General features: G+C 53.8%; 5 protein-coding genes across 5 annotated transcripts; 3 read left to right on the plus strand and 2 right to left on the minus strand.

Annotated features, from left to right (window-relative positions):
• Positions 1-105: 105 nt before the first annotated feature.
• Positions 106-1,227, plus strand: LRP88_06272 (CobW/HypB/UreG, nucleotide-binding domain-containing protein; the record flags this gene model as incomplete). Its single annotated transcript, XM_083242812.1, has 1 exon — positions 106-1,227. The coding sequence occupies one exon, from the start codon at positions 106-108 to the stop codon at positions 1,225-1,227; it is 1,122 nt and encodes a 373-aa protein (XP_083101748.1).
• Positions 1,228-1,465: 238 nt separating this feature from the next.
• On the minus strand, positions 1,466-3,016 carry LRP88_06273 (uncharacterized protein; the record flags this gene model as incomplete). Its single annotated transcript, XM_083242813.1, has 1 exon — positions 1,466-3,016. One exon carries the CDS (start codon positions 3,014-3,016, stop codon positions 1,466-1,468), a length of 1,551 nt encoding a protein of 516 aa, XP_083101749.1.
• Positions 3,017-4,613: 1,597 nt separating this feature from the next.
• Positions 4,614-8,123, minus strand: LRP88_06274 (amino acid permease-domain-containing protein; the record flags this gene model as incomplete). The annotated part of the gene is made up of 5 exons (XM_083242814.1): positions 4,614-4,804; positions 4,897-5,730; positions 5,780-7,236; positions 7,292-7,829; positions 7,886-8,123. The coding sequence occupies 5 exons, from the start codon at positions 8,121-8,123 to the stop codon at positions 4,614-4,616; spliced, it is 3,258 nt and encodes a 1,085-aa protein (XP_083101750.1).
• A 2,175-nt stretch (positions 8,124-10,298) lies between these two features.
• On the plus strand, positions 10,299-12,646 carry LRP88_06275 (amino acid transporter; the record flags this gene model as incomplete). The annotated part of the gene is made up of 2 exons (XM_083242815.1): positions 10,299-12,413; positions 12,464-12,646. The coding sequence occupies 2 exons, from the start codon at positions 10,299-10,301 to the stop codon at positions 12,644-12,646; spliced, it is 2,298 nt and encodes a 765-aa protein (XP_083101751.1).
• Positions 12,647-13,193: 547 nt separating this feature from the next.
• LRP88_06276 (uncharacterized protein) lies at positions 13,194-16,042 on the plus strand (the record flags this gene model as incomplete). The annotated part of the gene is made up of 3 exons (XM_083242816.1): positions 13,194-13,541; positions 13,596-14,308; positions 14,833-16,042. 3 exons carry the CDS (start codon positions 13,194-13,196, stop codon positions 16,040-16,042), a joined length of 2,271 nt encoding a protein of 756 aa, XP_083101752.1.
• Between the last annotated feature and the right edge of the window lie 104 nt (positions 16,043-16,146).

Raw genomic sequence — 16,146 nt, forward strand, 5'->3', positions numbered from 1 at the left:
TCATGGGCTGACCATCACCAACTTTTGATACCGCTCCGAGGGGTATTTTCTCAGGGTCCAACCTACACTCTTTTTTGTTGAGCGATACATAGAGACATTTCCAAGATGGCACCGATTCCGATCACCATCATCACGGGCTTCCTCGGCTCTGGAAAGACAACCCTTATCCTCAACCTCATCCCCCAACTCCGCGCCCAGAACCCAGACTACAAGCTCGCTCTCCTCAAGAACGAGTTTGGCGACCTCGCCGTCGACTCGCAGCTCGCCGCCAACTCTGCCATCTCGGGTGTGCAGGAGCTTCTCAACGGATGCATCTGCTGCAACCTCGTCGGACAGCTGGGCCCCGCTCTCAAGGAGCTCGAGGAGAGCGTTCGTCCGGATCGTATCGTTATTGAGACGAGCGGTTCTGCGTTTCCGGCTACGCTTGCTCTTGAGGTTAACAGACTTGCTCGCGACTCGGGCAAGTATGTGCTTGATGGTGTCATCAGTGTCATCGATGTCGAAAACTGGCAGGGATATGAGGATACCAGCTACACGGCCCGCATCCAGGCGCGATACACGGATCTGATCGTCTTCAACAAGTGGGAGAATGCCAGCGAACTGCGATACGATGAATGCCTCGACCGAGTCGGCGATCTCGAGGTGGATGTGGCCAAAGTCAAGAGCGACAAGGGCTGCGTGGCTATGGACCTAGTCTTCGGTGTTGACGGAGGTCTTGCACAAGAGTTGACCGAAGCAGAGGTCAACCAGACCAACGGCGACAGCCACAACCACTCCAACGGCGACAAGACCAACGGACACTCCCATACCCACCAGAACGAAGTCGAAGTTCTCTCCATCGAGCTCAAGGCCGAAGACCCCTCAGCACGCATCTCCACCGACAAGCTCATCGCCTTCCTCTCATCCGCGCCTAAGGATGAGGCCTACCGCATCAAGGCCCTCGTGTCACTCTCTTCGACCCCCACAAACTCAGACCCAGACATCCCCAAGCCCGAGGATAGTGCCTCCGGGAGATACATTCTCAACTGGGCCTTTGGCCGATGGACTTTCACACCTGTCGCTGAGGCGCTGCAGGAGCACGACTCGAGCAGCGACGTCACCCTGCGCATGACCATGATTCTCGCTCGATATGAGAGCGGCAAGTGGAAGAAGAAGCTGGAGACCGGTAATTTTATTCAGCTTGAGGGAGGTGACGCTAGTGGATTGACTGTTAAGAGAATACTATAGAGTATAGAAAATAGATGATGGAGGGTGTAGATTAGACGAGACGAAGCAGAGGATATCACGAAGACATGAAAAAAGTTGGGATGAATTGGATAGAGCATAGACTCTTTGGTTTTGAATAAAAGAACGCTTGCTAGATAAGATGGAATACAGGACGCCAAACGCTACCTACTGAATACAACAGGATACACAACCACCATCACATACAACATACATGTCCCTCCTAATCTATAAGAACAGTCTATATCCAACCAGGTCCCGGATTAACAGGGCTGGCAAATGCCCCATCATACTCATCCAAACTCAATTCTCGCTGCATGAAACCCTGCACCTCTGGCGTCGGCACCTTGGTCTGCTTGCGTCGTCCGGAGTCAAAGTTACCCTCATCAAAGTAGTAGTCGGCCCAGTCGTCTTCGTAGACGTCGCTCTCGGTGCCGCTTGTCTTTCTGTTCCAAGCATCCTCGAATGAACTGCCCTCTTCGGCTATCGGCCTGACGTTCCAAGGATCATCAAACATAGAACTGCCCTCAGCCCTGGCCTTGCTCTCAATCTCCTGCTGGAATCGCTTCAGCACCTCGGGCGTGGGGAGTGCAGACAAAGGTGTTGGAGGAGCCTCAGCCATCGTCAACACCTTTTGGGTCGGATGTGTGGCGCTGCTGGGAGATCGAGGTGAGGGAGGTGGTGACAGCTGGTTGGCCTCTGGGTCGGACGTGAGAGAGGCTGAAGGGCGGTGGAGGCTCGCGATGGTATCGAGGGACTGGGGGATGAGCGGAGGAGGGCGGTGGTACTTCTTGATAGGCTGAGGCTGCTTATACTGAGGTCGGGAGAAGTTGGCGCCGGGGAGGTCATGGTGAGACTGCGATGGACTGGTAGGGGCCGAGTACTCCTCACCGCAAGTTGAGCAGGTGCCCGAGTTCTCAGCAAGGCCGACATGACACACCCTACAAAGAAGGTCTGAGCTGCTGTCTTGTCGGATGTGGACGTTGATGGGAGGCAGATGAGGGTGCACGGGATGAGAGTTGAGGGCATCATGAACAGCCCGTGAAGGTCGGCGAATGAGAACAGTCTGCACTGATTGCTTCCTCTTCTGAATGTCTGGAGTTCGCTGGATGGCAACCATTTGGACGGATTGCTTCCTCTTGGACCACTCCCGAGGTACCTCAGTGACCCGTGGGGACGAGGTCGGCGATGCATTGGGGCTTCCTCCGGGAGAGAGGTTTTCGACACGCTCGAGTCTGACTGTCTTGGCCTCACTGATGATGACAGGCTGAGGTGAGTTCTCCCTGGCTAGGTTGAAGCCCTCCTCGGTAATGTTGCTGATACGAGCGTCATCATCTGGGACCCGAAGGAAGTCTCCAGTTACTGTGTTGTCATCCTGGGCACCGGTGCCGAACGGGCTCTCCTCCTCCTGGGCGGGTGTAAGCGGTAGAAACGGAGCCTTAAAAGGTCCAAACGTAGACCGCAACGGCGGTTCTGGAGGAGGAGGCGACTGCTGCTGCTGCTCCTCCTTCCGGCGCTGGAGCTGCTCGGCAAAGGAAGCCTTCCTCATCCGGATGAGGTACTGCTTGCACTCCTCCTCGCTGGGGATCTCAGCCTCGGTGATCCTCCTGGTGGGGCGGTCGGGGAAGTGCATCATGGTGAACTGCCTGTTCTCCGATTCTCTCATCTTGGGCGTCGACTCCGAGGCCCGCCTGAAGCCCCGGAGCCCCATGAGCCTCGGTGAGAGCTGATCCTTCCAGCTAAACTTGATGTCCTCGCTGGGGTTGCTGCTGCTGCTGCTGCGTGAAGGCATCGCAGAGGATGATGTCTGGGGGAAAGTTGAGGAGAGGAAGAGTTGTTGAGCTCCGAGACAAAGAAGACGGGATAATGTTTCATAAAAAAAATCTGCCAAGTTATAAGTAAAATAAAATAAACGAGGTGGGCATTCCCCTCTCTTGGCCCCAGAACCTGTCAAGTTTGTGGACTGGAATGCAATGTCTGATAGAACGGTCCAAGAGTGGTGGGCGGCTCTGAACACAGCCGGATAGAGTTCTCGTGGTTGAAGGACTGGGCAAACCTTGTCAGTCTAGTACGAAGCCACCCTGTTGCCCCAGGGCGGGATCGGAGCCTCCGATCAGAAATGGATGCTACCCGTTGGCTCGTCATGTGCGAGTTGTTGCAGTAACTGTGTAGGAGGAGGGGAGGGGAACAAAGAAAGAGTTTGCTTCCAACGCTGCGGTTTGGGTAACACGGCATGACGCTGCAGGTGCCTTTACTGAACAGTACAGCAATAGTTCAGCCTCGTGACAACCAGGTCGCAGAGAAGACCGAGCACAAGACAAGTCTCTGCTTCTAATAAAAGTTGAAGACAAAAAATGGCTTCCTGTTCCTGAGCCCACCGTGAGCCACGCGTTCACCACGCATACCACAGCAGCCACTGTCGTCTTGTTGGTGATAGCCAGACCATCAGAGACCATTCCGATGCATCGTGCCCCTGAAATGCTAGACGCCGTGGACGAGAATTCGTAAAAACTATATCGAGTCTCTACAGTCTCTCTGGACCATACCCATGGATCTAGGTGATACCCGACGCCTCGGAGCCGGTCCTTGAGCATGCTGTTCCTGGCTAAAATCCTTTGTTGGCCATGACTCGGCTGTCGCCAAGCGACCGTGCCTTCCCACGCATACTTTGCCAAGTGCCTTGCCTAGCCTGGACCCGTGCGCCGAGCTGACCATTCCAGTCTGTCATCCGTGGGAATGCCCCGGCTTTGTTCTTGGCCTTTGTTTAGAGGCTGACAGTTACCGTCATGTTGTTGCTCAGGACCATCAGAGTCGGTGGCAACTCGTTGCATAGCACCTCCACATCTGACAGGTACTGCACCGTTGCCACCTCGTCTAAGCTGGTTCCCTCCGAGGGAATCGGAAGAGTGCTCAGCAGTACGGCCGTTTCCTTGGAGTGCTGACGCATCAGCTCGTTGAGAATGAGGTGCTGGGCCCTGCTTGGCAACTCGTTGAATGACAGCTCCACCCCCTGCGCCATGTAAGACGGGCTTGGCTCCTCCTCCTCCTCCACCTGCGACCCCAGTCTATACCTCTCGAGCATCTCAGGAACCCGAGAACCTTCGCCTCTTCCATCCCTTGATCCTTGCGAGCTGCGCCGCGAATTGTATCGAGATTGAGTTGTTGAAGGCGGGTGATATACGGGCTGCTCCGCAAAGGATATCGTCCTCCCCTCCTCCTCGCCAGTCGTCAACCGAGTATCAGGCATAGGTCGACTGGAGAACTTCCCCAGCGATGATTGCCGCGAGTAGCTCGGCCGTGGCGGCCCGGCTCTTGGTGTTTCCGATTCAGAGCTAGACGGTGGCGCAAAGCTGATGGTTGTCCCTTCTGCCTCGGATGCTATCTTTGTCTCAGGAACCGGCCGGCTGGAGAACCTCACGGCTGATGATTGCCTGGAGAGATTTGGTCTCCCCGGTGTTGATGCGCCACTGCGATATGGCCGCACAGTGTCTCCCCTTGAAGGGCTCGGCGGGCGCACGCGAGAGACTTGTGCCGAAACTTCCGTTGTCTCTCTCGACCCAAGAGTTGGAAACGGCTCGAGCTGAACTCTCCTGCTATCTTGGCGTGATAAATGATCCGATTGTGATCCAGTTGCTTCTGCGGGTTGGGAAACTGAGAGTTGTGTTGACTGACCCAATCCAACACCTTTGACTGTTGCAGAAGAGGACATTGTGCCGTACGATGTGGCAGTTGTATCACCAGTAGTGTTGGACCTCCGGCGCCGGCCCAATCGTTCCCAGAAGTCCCCTTGTACCCTGCCATCAGCTTCGTGGCGATCTGCGTGCGACAGCAATGGCCGTTGTGCTGGGTCACTTGGACCGACGCTTTCATCGTCGACGGCACTTGAGAAGCCGTAATTGTAGCCCATCTCCTCATCCAGATCCGTCGTAGATTGGTCATCGATGTCCTCATCGTCGCTACTCGACTCATCCAAGGCGTCATCAGGGAGGTGATGTGTGTGAATACCCATATTTACGCCCATCTTTGAAAGCATGCTGATGGCCGGTCGCCTGGGAAGTTCGGGAACCTCCACCGTACTCGCGCGGCGCCGTTCATACATCTCCTCGTGCGGGTTATACACACCAGGTCGTCCAGAGGTTGAGTCGAAAATGTGTGCCAGATGATCAAACTCTTGAGTCGAGGTCATGTTGTCTGCGCGTCCTCGGAACATCTGTAGATCGTCCCACCATTCTTCGTCTCGAAGCGTGTCATTGACCACAATCTCCCAATCAATGTCGTGGCTTATTCCGTGGATTATGAGCTCGTAAGTGTTTAGTTCACCCGAAGCCAAGCAAAAAACCTTGACTTCAGCATCAATCCGCAGCTTTTCGAGGAGAGCTAGCACTCGGCTGTACTCCTCATGTACTTCACTCTCGTACTCAACAAACACCATGACTCGAAGTGTGTAGGATTTTTTCCAAGCCTGGACGCTGTGGAGGATATGCCCGAGTTGTAGAATGAGGGTGTCTACTATTTGTAAGCTTGTTGAATTCACCTTAGCAGATCATATACTCACAAGTGTCAAAGTTGGTTGTTAGCAAACTCTTCCCTTCGGCTGTAACTTCAGCCGACATTTGAATAGGCCAAAGATCAATATACTTTTTAACGTTGGTTCCATCTTTCCTCGGAGTCTCTAGCTTATCAAAGCCATATCCCACCGCAATGTTAAGTCGATATCGAAGCGCTAGATCCTCAATGATCGTCAGGTATTGCGTTGGGGACATCAGATCCTCGGTGCGGATCACATCAGTGGGGAGGAAACCCTCCAATAGTCTCGCTGATGTGTCTCCTCGCCGACGTTGGGGTGCTTTCCCTTCAGCCTTTGGGGGCCGGCGCATCTGAGTCGAGGGAGAAGCGGGAATATCTGGAACGCGGACTTTACTACTCGACTTTCGTAGCTCATCCATGTTGTAGAAACCCAGGACGGCAATGTTGGGGCGCATTCCGCCGAGTCCTGCCGACAGGATCAAGTTTCGGATTCCCCAGGTAATGGTGGGAGACATGGTCAGCTGTACAAAGGCTTTGATCCTGGAAAACTCGGATATGTAGTTTGTCCAAGCATGTTGCTGCAGTCTTGCTTCGTGAACCCCCGAGTTGAAGTCGTCCGTCACAATTACATGCCCGAGGATGTATAACGAGCCCTTCTTCAGCGAGTTGCAGAACTGGATCAGTCTAGTCTGACGCCTTGGGTCGTTGATGAGAAGGATGATGTGTGGTCGCCAGAACTTGATATGTTCCGGTTTGAGACGCAACAAGTACTTTCTCACCTGATGATAAATGAGGTTCTGGGACACATCACCCCAGTGTTTTGGAGGACTGAGGTAGTGGATGAGCAAGAATAGCAAGACGAGAACCGATACTGCGATGGCGGCGTAAGTCTCATCAATGAAGAACATGGCAAAGGCTGACAGAATGCCTGCTGTGAATGCGGTTTGCCAGTTGAAAAACTTGAAACTCGGTCGGAAATTAGGAGCAGAGCCAATCTTGAGGAGGAAACAGGCGAGGTTCATGACGAAGAAGGTCATCTGATAGCCCATGGAGATGAAGGTGGCGATCTGGTTGAGATCGGCCAGAAGAGCCACCTGAGCAATGGCATATGTCAACAGCAGAGCATAGATGGGCTCGTCACCGTGTTTCGTTCCCTTGCTAAAGAATGAGAGACCTGGCAGAAGCTTGTCTCTAGCAAATGCCTGGAATAGTTTGGAGGCTCCAATGAGACCCATGAGAGCGGAGAAGAAAGTGACAGCACATTCGCCAGCGAGAATAACGGGCTGAGACAAGTTGGTGAGCGAGATGGCGTTTGGATTTGCCAGAAACGAGGCGTGTGTTGTGCTCGCGGCCAGAGAAAGGATCACGATAAAGTAGACGATGAAGGTTGTCAACATGGCCCATAGTGTTCCATGAGGAATCGATCTGCTGGGGTCTTTTAGATCTCCGGACATTGATGCTCCTGCAAAAATTCCTGAAGTAGCACTGAAGACATGTTAGTAAGTTTCAAGTTGGAATATTCGAGAGTCTGAAGCCGTACGGGAAAAGAATGCCAAAGAGGTCGCGGAACGTCTCGAGACCTTTGAACGCGGGACTGCCAAAGTGAGGAAGAAAGTTATCGGTCAACGTATCGAGGCTAAGGCCGGTAAAGTGAATGCCTAGCTCCTTATCTTGGAAAGGAGTCTTGAAGATGGCAGACACTGGGATACTGATGATGGCAAGGCTCAGGATCGCCAGCAACGCGTTCGACGCTCGAGAGAAAGTGGCCGATCCAAGGAAGCAGAGGCCGGTACATAGAACAAGAGCCGCAGTTTGAAGGCCATAACCGGTCCAATATCCTTGAGGAAAAGCCGAACCCATGTTGAGGCGGATGCAGTCAATGAGACCAACAACGTTCATACTCGCGTTAAGGACCTGGGCGAGATAGAAGAGAATGCCGATGGAGCCGCCAAACTCGGGACCGAGAGATCGTGAGATGAGATAGTAAGCTCCTCCGCCTTTGACTTCTCCATTCGAAGCAATTGCCGACAAAGAAAGGGTCGTCAAAAGATCGATACAATATGCTGTGACGAGAAGCCCTTTGAGCGAGGTTAGTATATAACTGATGCGTTCATGACCTGATGATTGAATTTACCGAGAATGCCCATGAACCCGATGCTTCCAATGATGGTACCAAACCGCAAGAACATTAGAATGCTTATGATGTTGAGAAAGACGGGGATATAGACTCCGGACACGGTGCCCAGCTTGTGGTTGTGTCTGGGCTCCATCATAACAGACGCTCGCCTCTCCTGAAGCGTGCCTATACTGCCTCTTCCATGTCCTCCTCCATTATCGGCCCCCTTGCCGTCTGGCTGGTGAGGCGTCGTCATGATGCGGGCTCAAGATGAGGAGAAGCCAACCAGACGAGCGGTCAGTAGTGACAGAAGCAGCCCGCGAGAGTAAGCGGGTGAAGCATCTAGACACACAAAGAGGGGAGAAGACACAAGTGACACCAAGGGAAAAATGAGGAGAGAGAAATGGTAGTCAAGGTATGATATATTCCAGCCAAACCGTCGGGCAGATCAGGCAATCAGTCGTTAGTGCTCCTAGCTAAGCTGAAGCCTCCCCGTCTCGCCTGCTGGTGTGGTTGGTGTGGTGGTCAAGGTGGATAACAGCCGAGTCGCCGCCTTTGGCGCAGCCGCAGCTCCGTCCCATCGTTTACGAATCCAAGACGATCTTGAGGCGATCAAGACCAATCAGCGACGCCCCAGCAACCCCAGGGGACGCATTCCGGGCACGTTTGTAGGACAACTCGGCCGGGGGGTTTTCTTAGGCGGCGGATGTGGATGGGATGGCGGGAAACCCTGTGCGAGCGAGAGGTTGACACTTTTTCGCTTTAGGGGTCCACGGGGTCCATTCCCCGCTAAAGTCCCGTCCATTCCAGCGCCTGCCATGGATCTTGTGTCGCCCAACATCTGCTGCCCAACGTCAGCTTGTGCTGCCCAGATCATGAAGAATCATGGATGTTTTGTTAATATCTTGATATCTACTTCACTTGAGGCGAAACCATCCTCTCTGATCAGTGGGGAAGCGCGTCATGTGCAGAAAACGGCGCTTTATCTTGTTGTGCGAGTGCAGTATCGCGATACGCGCTGCAGACGGGATCCTGCCGAATGACGTAGGCCATGGCTGGGTTACGGGTGGAGATGATCTTTCAAGTTTCATCCCTGGTAGGAAAAAACGTCGATAACTGAACCGAGGAGCGGAGAAGGCGGAGGAGGGGTTGAGGATGATCACACTTGTCCCGCCGTCCAAGACGAACCAGTCGCCAACGGAAGGGAGAGGGGATCGAGATCTTTAACAGAGGACTCGCGGCCTGGGAATGGCTTCACATGTCAAGGTGACCCGAGTCGATTCATCTGACCCCAACTGTGGGAATGATCGTGACACCCCCACGAGCCAGACTGACTGCAGCCGCCAGACAGGCAGATGTGACGCATTTCGATGGGGCACAATTGGACAGGGTCTGCACAGTCCTCAAGCCGGCGGCAGCAGGTAACCATGCATGTAATTCAGGCTATGAATGCAGAGGGAAGGTGAGGCCTTCTACCTAGGGTTTACTTGATATTGGGTTTAGTTTCGTATATTGCTCTATTCTGTGCGTGTTATAGGCACCAGTAGAAGCTCACATGGGCCAACTTGAATCTAGTAAACGGATACCAGCTATCCCAGTTGCTTCAGGGTTTGACAAACCTTGACTGGACTGGCCTACAAAGGGCCGACAATAGTTTCGAGTCAATCATTTGCCCTCTAGAATCGACGTGGTTCTTTTTAAGGCTCTCCGGAGCTTCCACAAACATGGTTTGCTGCTCTCACCACTCTCGCCTCGGGCGCTCTCCGTACATCTAGTCAGAACACGAACCAACCATCCACTTGTTACCCTCTCAAGTAGCACTGCTGTAACACAAGATGACTCGTCCCTCTCACTCCCATCTCGCTGACTCGTGAGATATCCCCTCCTCTTGCCGCCTGCTGAATCTGCTAAGCTCCCGAGGTCGGTCACGGTGTGCAGTGGGGACCCGTTCAAGGCGTTGGATCTCACTCCCCTGGACTGATTCGCTTCCCGCGTCGAGTTGGGGGTCTCAGCACCTAACCCATCCACTAAAAGGCCCTAGCTAAGCCGGCATCTGCCTTAGTCACCAGACCCAAAACTGCGCCTGCGCCGCCCGAGGGCTTCATCCCGTCCACCAGGGCAGGGCAGCTTCCCACCCATCCCATCACCAGCTGAAGCGAACCTGCCTTTATCTCACACTCTCTTCCTCTCCAACCAAGCTCCAATTGACTCTGTCATCTGAGCCTGCGGTCCCCTCCGTCTTACATTTGTCCTCGCGACACTTTTGGTCATCATTCTTTGTCGTCATTGCTTTTACAGTACCGACTGCTGCTCTCGCTCTGCCTGGAGATAAGGACCTGGCTCTGCGTCATTCCTCGTCGCCACAGCTCCAGACCTTGACCGACCGTCAGGTTATGCGATAAGACCTCTCCCGGTCTGAATCACAGCAAATATGGCTTCACCGTCGAGAAATATCCTGGATCAACCGGCCAGATCAGCTTCGCCAGCTGGCGGCCAGCCTCGATCGTATTCCACTTCGGTTCCGCGAGCCGACTTGACGGCGCGACTTGCATCTCCCATCCCATCACAACAACTCGGCACACCGCCCCCAAGAGGAGCCTCGCCTCGTCCCGACGCGGGCGAGCGCCCAGATGCCCTTGATGAGCTGACTCCTCTGATGGGAACTGGTACAAGTGTTCAAGGACCTGGTGTGTCTGCTCTCGCTGCAGCTCTCTCCAACTCTCTAGGCCAGTCTCCGCCGCGACACGGAACCCCAGCGCGTTTGGGAACACCTCCGATCCGAACGCAGTCTCCTGCCCTCGGCGGTCGAGGTTCAGGAACTCCGACCAACTATGGCTCCTTCGATTCAAGATCGCGGCCTGCGTTAGGCACTAGTGCGCCATACGAAGATCCCGAGATTGTCAAGCGTCATCTTGTCCAGCCGACGGATGAGAACTCGGTATCAGAAGAGTCATCGATCAAAGGAAACGCCAAAGGAAAACAGCCCGAGATTGGCGGAGCAGGTTTGCATGACGACGAATTCTCTAGCTTGCGATTGCAGGGCGGCGACGTCACACGCGGTATCTACAAGTGGACTGAGCAAGCTGAAGCGAGGGCCAAGAACCAGCGCAGCAAGAGTTTTGACCTGGGTAGACCCGAGCCCGAGGCAGAGGTCCTCGACATCAACTCGATCAAGGTGCCTGGTGGCTTCCGAAGAAACCACCTTCGACGCGTTGCCCGAAGTCCGAACGGTCAGGGAAGCCACCCTGAGGATGGCTACGATTCGCCCGCAGCCGGACAGCAGAGGCTGTTCACTTCGAGTTTCCTGGAGTTCTTGTCGATATACGGCCACTTCGCTGGTGAAGAGCTAGAGGAGGATGACGAAGACCTGGGCCCCAACGAATACTTCTCATCGGGAGAGGATACGGACGAATACGACTCGGCAGACGAGCGGGAACCTATGGAAGACAGCGCCCTATTGACTCCCTCGAGACGTAGGCGCAGACGAAAGGTTCGTGGCGGCAGCGGCAACAACAGTCCCATGAACGCGGCGCTTCTGCTCCTCAAGTCGTTCGTGGGTACTGGTGTGCTGTTCCTCCCTCGCGCGTTTCTCAACGGAGGCATGCTCTTCAGCAACCTGGTCCTCTTTTTTGTTGCTGCGCTCAGCTACTACTGCTTCGTGCTCCTCGTCCGGACCCAGCTGAGAATCGGTGGTTCTTTTGGTGATCTGGGCGGCGCCCTCTACGGAAAGCACATGCGAACGCTTATTCTGGCATCCATCGTCATCAGCCAGATTGGCTTTGTGGCTGCCTACACCGTTTTCACTGCAGAAAACCTGCAAGCGTTTATCCGGGCCGTGTCCAACTGCAAGACGTCAATTAGCGTCCCATGGCTCATTCTGATGCAGATGGTCATCTTCCTGCCTTTCTCCCTCCTGAGAGACATTGGAAAGCTTGGATTCACGGCTCTTATTGCTGATGCCTTCATCCTTGTTGGACTGGCGTATCTTCTATACTACGATATCCTGACGCTCAACGAGAATGGTCTTGCCGACATTATCATGTTCAACGAGAAGGACTGGACTCTGTTTATCGGAACAGCCATTTTCACTTTCGAGGGTATCGGGCTTATTATTCCCGTGCAAGAGTCGATGAGGCACCCGGAGAAGTTTCCCAAGGTCTTGCTTATCGTTATGATCATCATCACGGTGCTCTTTATTGGAATGGGCGCCATCTCGTATGCCGCGTACGGATCTCACACGGAAACTGTGGTGCTTCTCAACCTCCCTCAGGACAACAAGTTGGTCAACGGTGTCCAGTTCCTTTACTCGGTCGCCATCTTGCTCTCGACGCCCTTGCAGATCTTCCCGGCCATCCGTATCGCTGAGACAGAGCTGTTCACTCGCAGCGGCAAGTACAACCCTTGGATCAAGTGGCAGAAGAATATTTTCCGATTCTTTGTGGTGATGCTGTGCGCAGCCATTGCTTGGGGTGGAGCGGATCATCTCGACAAGTTTGTAGCTCTCGTTGGCAACTTTGCCTGTATCCCCTTGGTCTACATCTATCCGGTAAGTTATCCAGTGGTCCGTATAGTGATTCTGACGCTAACAACAACTAGCCCATGCTTCACTACAAGGCCGTCGCCCGCAACAAGTTCTGGAAGTGGTCTGATATGATCCTGTGTGTGTTTGGTTTCGTCGCCATGGCCTATGCCACGAGTCTCACTGTGCTGAGCTGGGCCAACGCCGACCCCAAGCCTCCGGGATACTGCGACAAGAAGGGTATGGGATTTGGATTCTAAGCTGTACACTCATTTGGTGTTGGTAGTAGTGGGCTTGCCTGGAGTATCTGTCTGGAGAGAGCAAGAGAGTCGCAAGGCTCATTGGTGTTGTACTCGAGATTGTCTGCACATAGCATTCTGGTTTACTTGATAGATTGTAGCATCTGGTATTGGTTGAAGGGAGTTGGAAGACAGCGTGGTTTCGTAATTTAGATGAATGTCAACCAAGGGCTTGTTAGCATCCATGATTCATGTCATCCATTCTCTCAATCTATTTCTCTTGTGACTCCGTTTAGCAATTGTCCCTCGCTGATTCGGCATCATCGGTGGGGGCCGGCTCTTGATGCCGGAAAGTGGGGGATTAGACCCCCCGGTACTCGGAGACCGAGGCCCCGGTTCCACAAGCTCTCTCAATTGATGATGAAATTGTACTTGATAAGCACCGTCGCAAAAGCCCGGGCCGTGATACTCGGGGCTACCACCACTATCCCCGTTCCGCCCTCCGCCTTAATTGGGTCTTGATGCCCGCGATGCCCACGGTCGCTTCTACACTCTTCACATATTGATCATGCCTCCCCGACCGTTGATACGTCTAGGATTCGCCGGCCTCTCGCCGGCCCCTCGGAGGGCCTTTGCGCACAAGGCCCGGCATAGACATCCACCTCCGCCGCCGTTTAATACCGTACCTACATGCCCGGAGCCGACGTGTGGGTGCGCTGACACCCCTGCCATGCCGGAGGGTCTGCCTCTTGACCGTGAGGGACCCCTCAAGGCTGCTATTCCTGGATATGCGGAGCAGGTGCTCGTTTGCACCGACAAGTCGGATTGGCCATCGAGGATAGAGGAGGATAATAGCGGTGATAACTTGGCGGCAGATCTGAAGGAGTTATTTGGACGGGGCGGGACGTATAGTGATGTAAGTCTCCTTGTCTGAACCATCCAAGCTTATGCTAATTGATACTTTCTTCAGCCATTCCACAACGTCTCCGTCCTCAACTCTTCCTTCCCAAGTTCCATACCGCCCCGTGTCGAAGTCCAGACGACATCCGCATACCTCCTCCCGAGCTTCAAATACGTACCCTTCCTCCCGCGGATATCCTTCGACAGCGTCCAAGCCCTCGCCAAGGGCTTTCTACTGCCCAAGAAGCTACACTCGGCGCACGAAGGCCTCTCACCCATCCACCGCGACCGACTCACGCGCAAGGAGGCATACCAGGGACTGCTACCGGGAGTACAAGACGTGCGGGATGTGCTGGTGTTGATATGTGGACATGGAGGGCGAGATGCCAGATGTGGAATTATGGCACCTGTGTTGGAGACGGAGTTTAAGGAGAAGCTGAGGAGTGAGGGATTGGATGTGCTAGAAGGCGCTGTGCAAGTACCTATAGGCCTCGAGGAGGTACAAAGGATACAAGGCGAAGCCGGTCCCGAAGAAACAACAGCAAGAGTCGGACGTATAAGTCACATCGGCGGACACAAGTTTGCGGGAAACGTCATCATCTACCTCCCGCCGCACATGAAGATGGGAGACATGCCGCATCCGCTGGCGGGGCATGGGATCTGGTACGGAAGAGTTGAACCGAAGAACGTGGAGGGAATCGTGAAGGAGACTATATTGAAGGGGAATGTTGTTGCGGATATGTTTAGAGGTGGGATTGATGCTCAGCGGAGGATGCTGAGGATGTAAGAGTGGATGGATAGATGAATACCCAAAAGTGTATATGAAGCTTAAAGAGCTGAGAGGAAAATATGTATACTAGAAACTATATCCTACTCTGAAGTAACGGAATACCCTACCAAAATGCGTTTATCGACTTCAATTAACAATGGTGAGTCTTGGGTGGTTGAGGCTATTCAGAGTCCTCACGTGACCGCACGCTCATGACCCTCTCTCATAGTGTCCCTCGGTTGAATCTCAACAGCAATGTGTCCAACGGAAACTCAACCGAACGACAACAAGAAAGCATTCAACCCCTATTTTCCATTATCGTCACTCATTTTATATTCCCATTTATCACTCTTTACTGGATATAAAGGCTTTATTCTCACAAGAGAAAACTTCTTCTTCAGACTTGACACCTCACTCTCATCGCTGAGCAGCACCAGGACGACAACATGGCAGCCCCTATGAGGATACATACAAGTGTATTGCGGGCCAGGGGTCAAGGGAGGAACTTTATAAATACATCTGGACCCCATTGGAGCAGGATCTCAACCCCTCGACCCAGAGCCTTCAACTCTCCATCTCGAACTCTCTCAACCTCACGACATCCTCAAAAACCCGACTTTTCCGCCCCGAAACAAGCACGGGTTCTGCCTCCTCTCATATTCATCAGCCTCATAATCGGCGGTGTCGGCTATTACCTCGCCACGCCGCACTCTAAACCAGACACACTCAACGACATCTCGTTTGTGCCGTACGCCATCACGCACCGCGAGGCCATCTCACCAACCTCATTCGTCATCACTATAGTCCCTCACAAGCCAAATCCTTCACCGCCATATCTCACTTCTTCGGATGATGCCTCGCGATGGAGCCATCCCCTTTGGTCCGTCGAGTTCAAGCAGCCCGAGGTTCAGATCTCAAGGCACTACACACCTCTGCCGCCCCTGGCGAGCGAGGACCCAGCCGATGGCGCCCTTCGCTTTTACATCCGTGCCGTTGGCGATGGTGAGATGTCCAACTACCTTGCCCGCCGGCAGGTCGGACAGGACGTCTTCCTCCGCGGACCGCACGTAGGCTTTGAGCTTGCCGAACGTCTAGGCGAGCATAAGCGTCTGGTATTCCTCGCTGGCGGCACTGGGGTTGTCCCGGGCATGCAGGCTGCAAAGGCGGTGCTCGAAGCGAGCCCTGATGCCAGCGTGGACTTGCTCTGGGCCGCGAGAAAGAGGGAAGAGATACAGAACAGCGCGGCCCCAAAGCAGTCGTCGTGGAAGTTCTGGCAGGAAAAGAAACTGACTACTCTTGGCCTCCAGGTTGAGAACCCCAGCCCTGTGGCCAGGCGTCTACGGGATCTGAAGGCGGCCTACGGTGATCGCCTAAACATTCAAGTCGTGGTTGACGAGGAGGGTACCAAGTTCCAAGATAAGGACATTAAGAACGCCATTCTGGCCTCGCCAAGCACTGCAGTCTCGCCTAGCTCAGGCTGCCGCTTCCACGACCAGATGATGCACGTTCACGCTTCTGAGTTTGCTCTACCCGATGCCCCTGGATGTGCGTGTACGCCACCCGAGGGAACACCTCTTGGCAAGAACCTCTTCATCGTGTCCGGTCCTGACGGCTTCATCGAGCACTACGCCGGAGCTAAGATCTGGCTGGGCGGCCAGCAGACGCAGGGACGCATAGGCGGTATTGCCGGCCAACTACAACGTCAGAATCCCACAATAGCACAAGATTGGCTGGTTCTCAAGATGTAGGGGGCACAGAGATATAAAAGAGTTGTATAATTTCTTGTATGATTGGGAGCACTCATAAGGAGGCATGCAATATCATCTATGGGATACAAATAGAAACCTATAAT

The sequence above is a fragment of the Fusarium phalaenopsidis genome, assembly GCF_050370095.1.
Source record: "Fusarium phalaenopsidis strain FUZ10S chromosome Unknown contig_32296, whole genome shotgun sequence".
Classification (NCBI taxonomy): Eukaryota; Fungi; Ascomycota; class Sordariomycetes; order Hypocreales; family Nectriaceae; genus Fusarium; species Fusarium phalaenopsidis.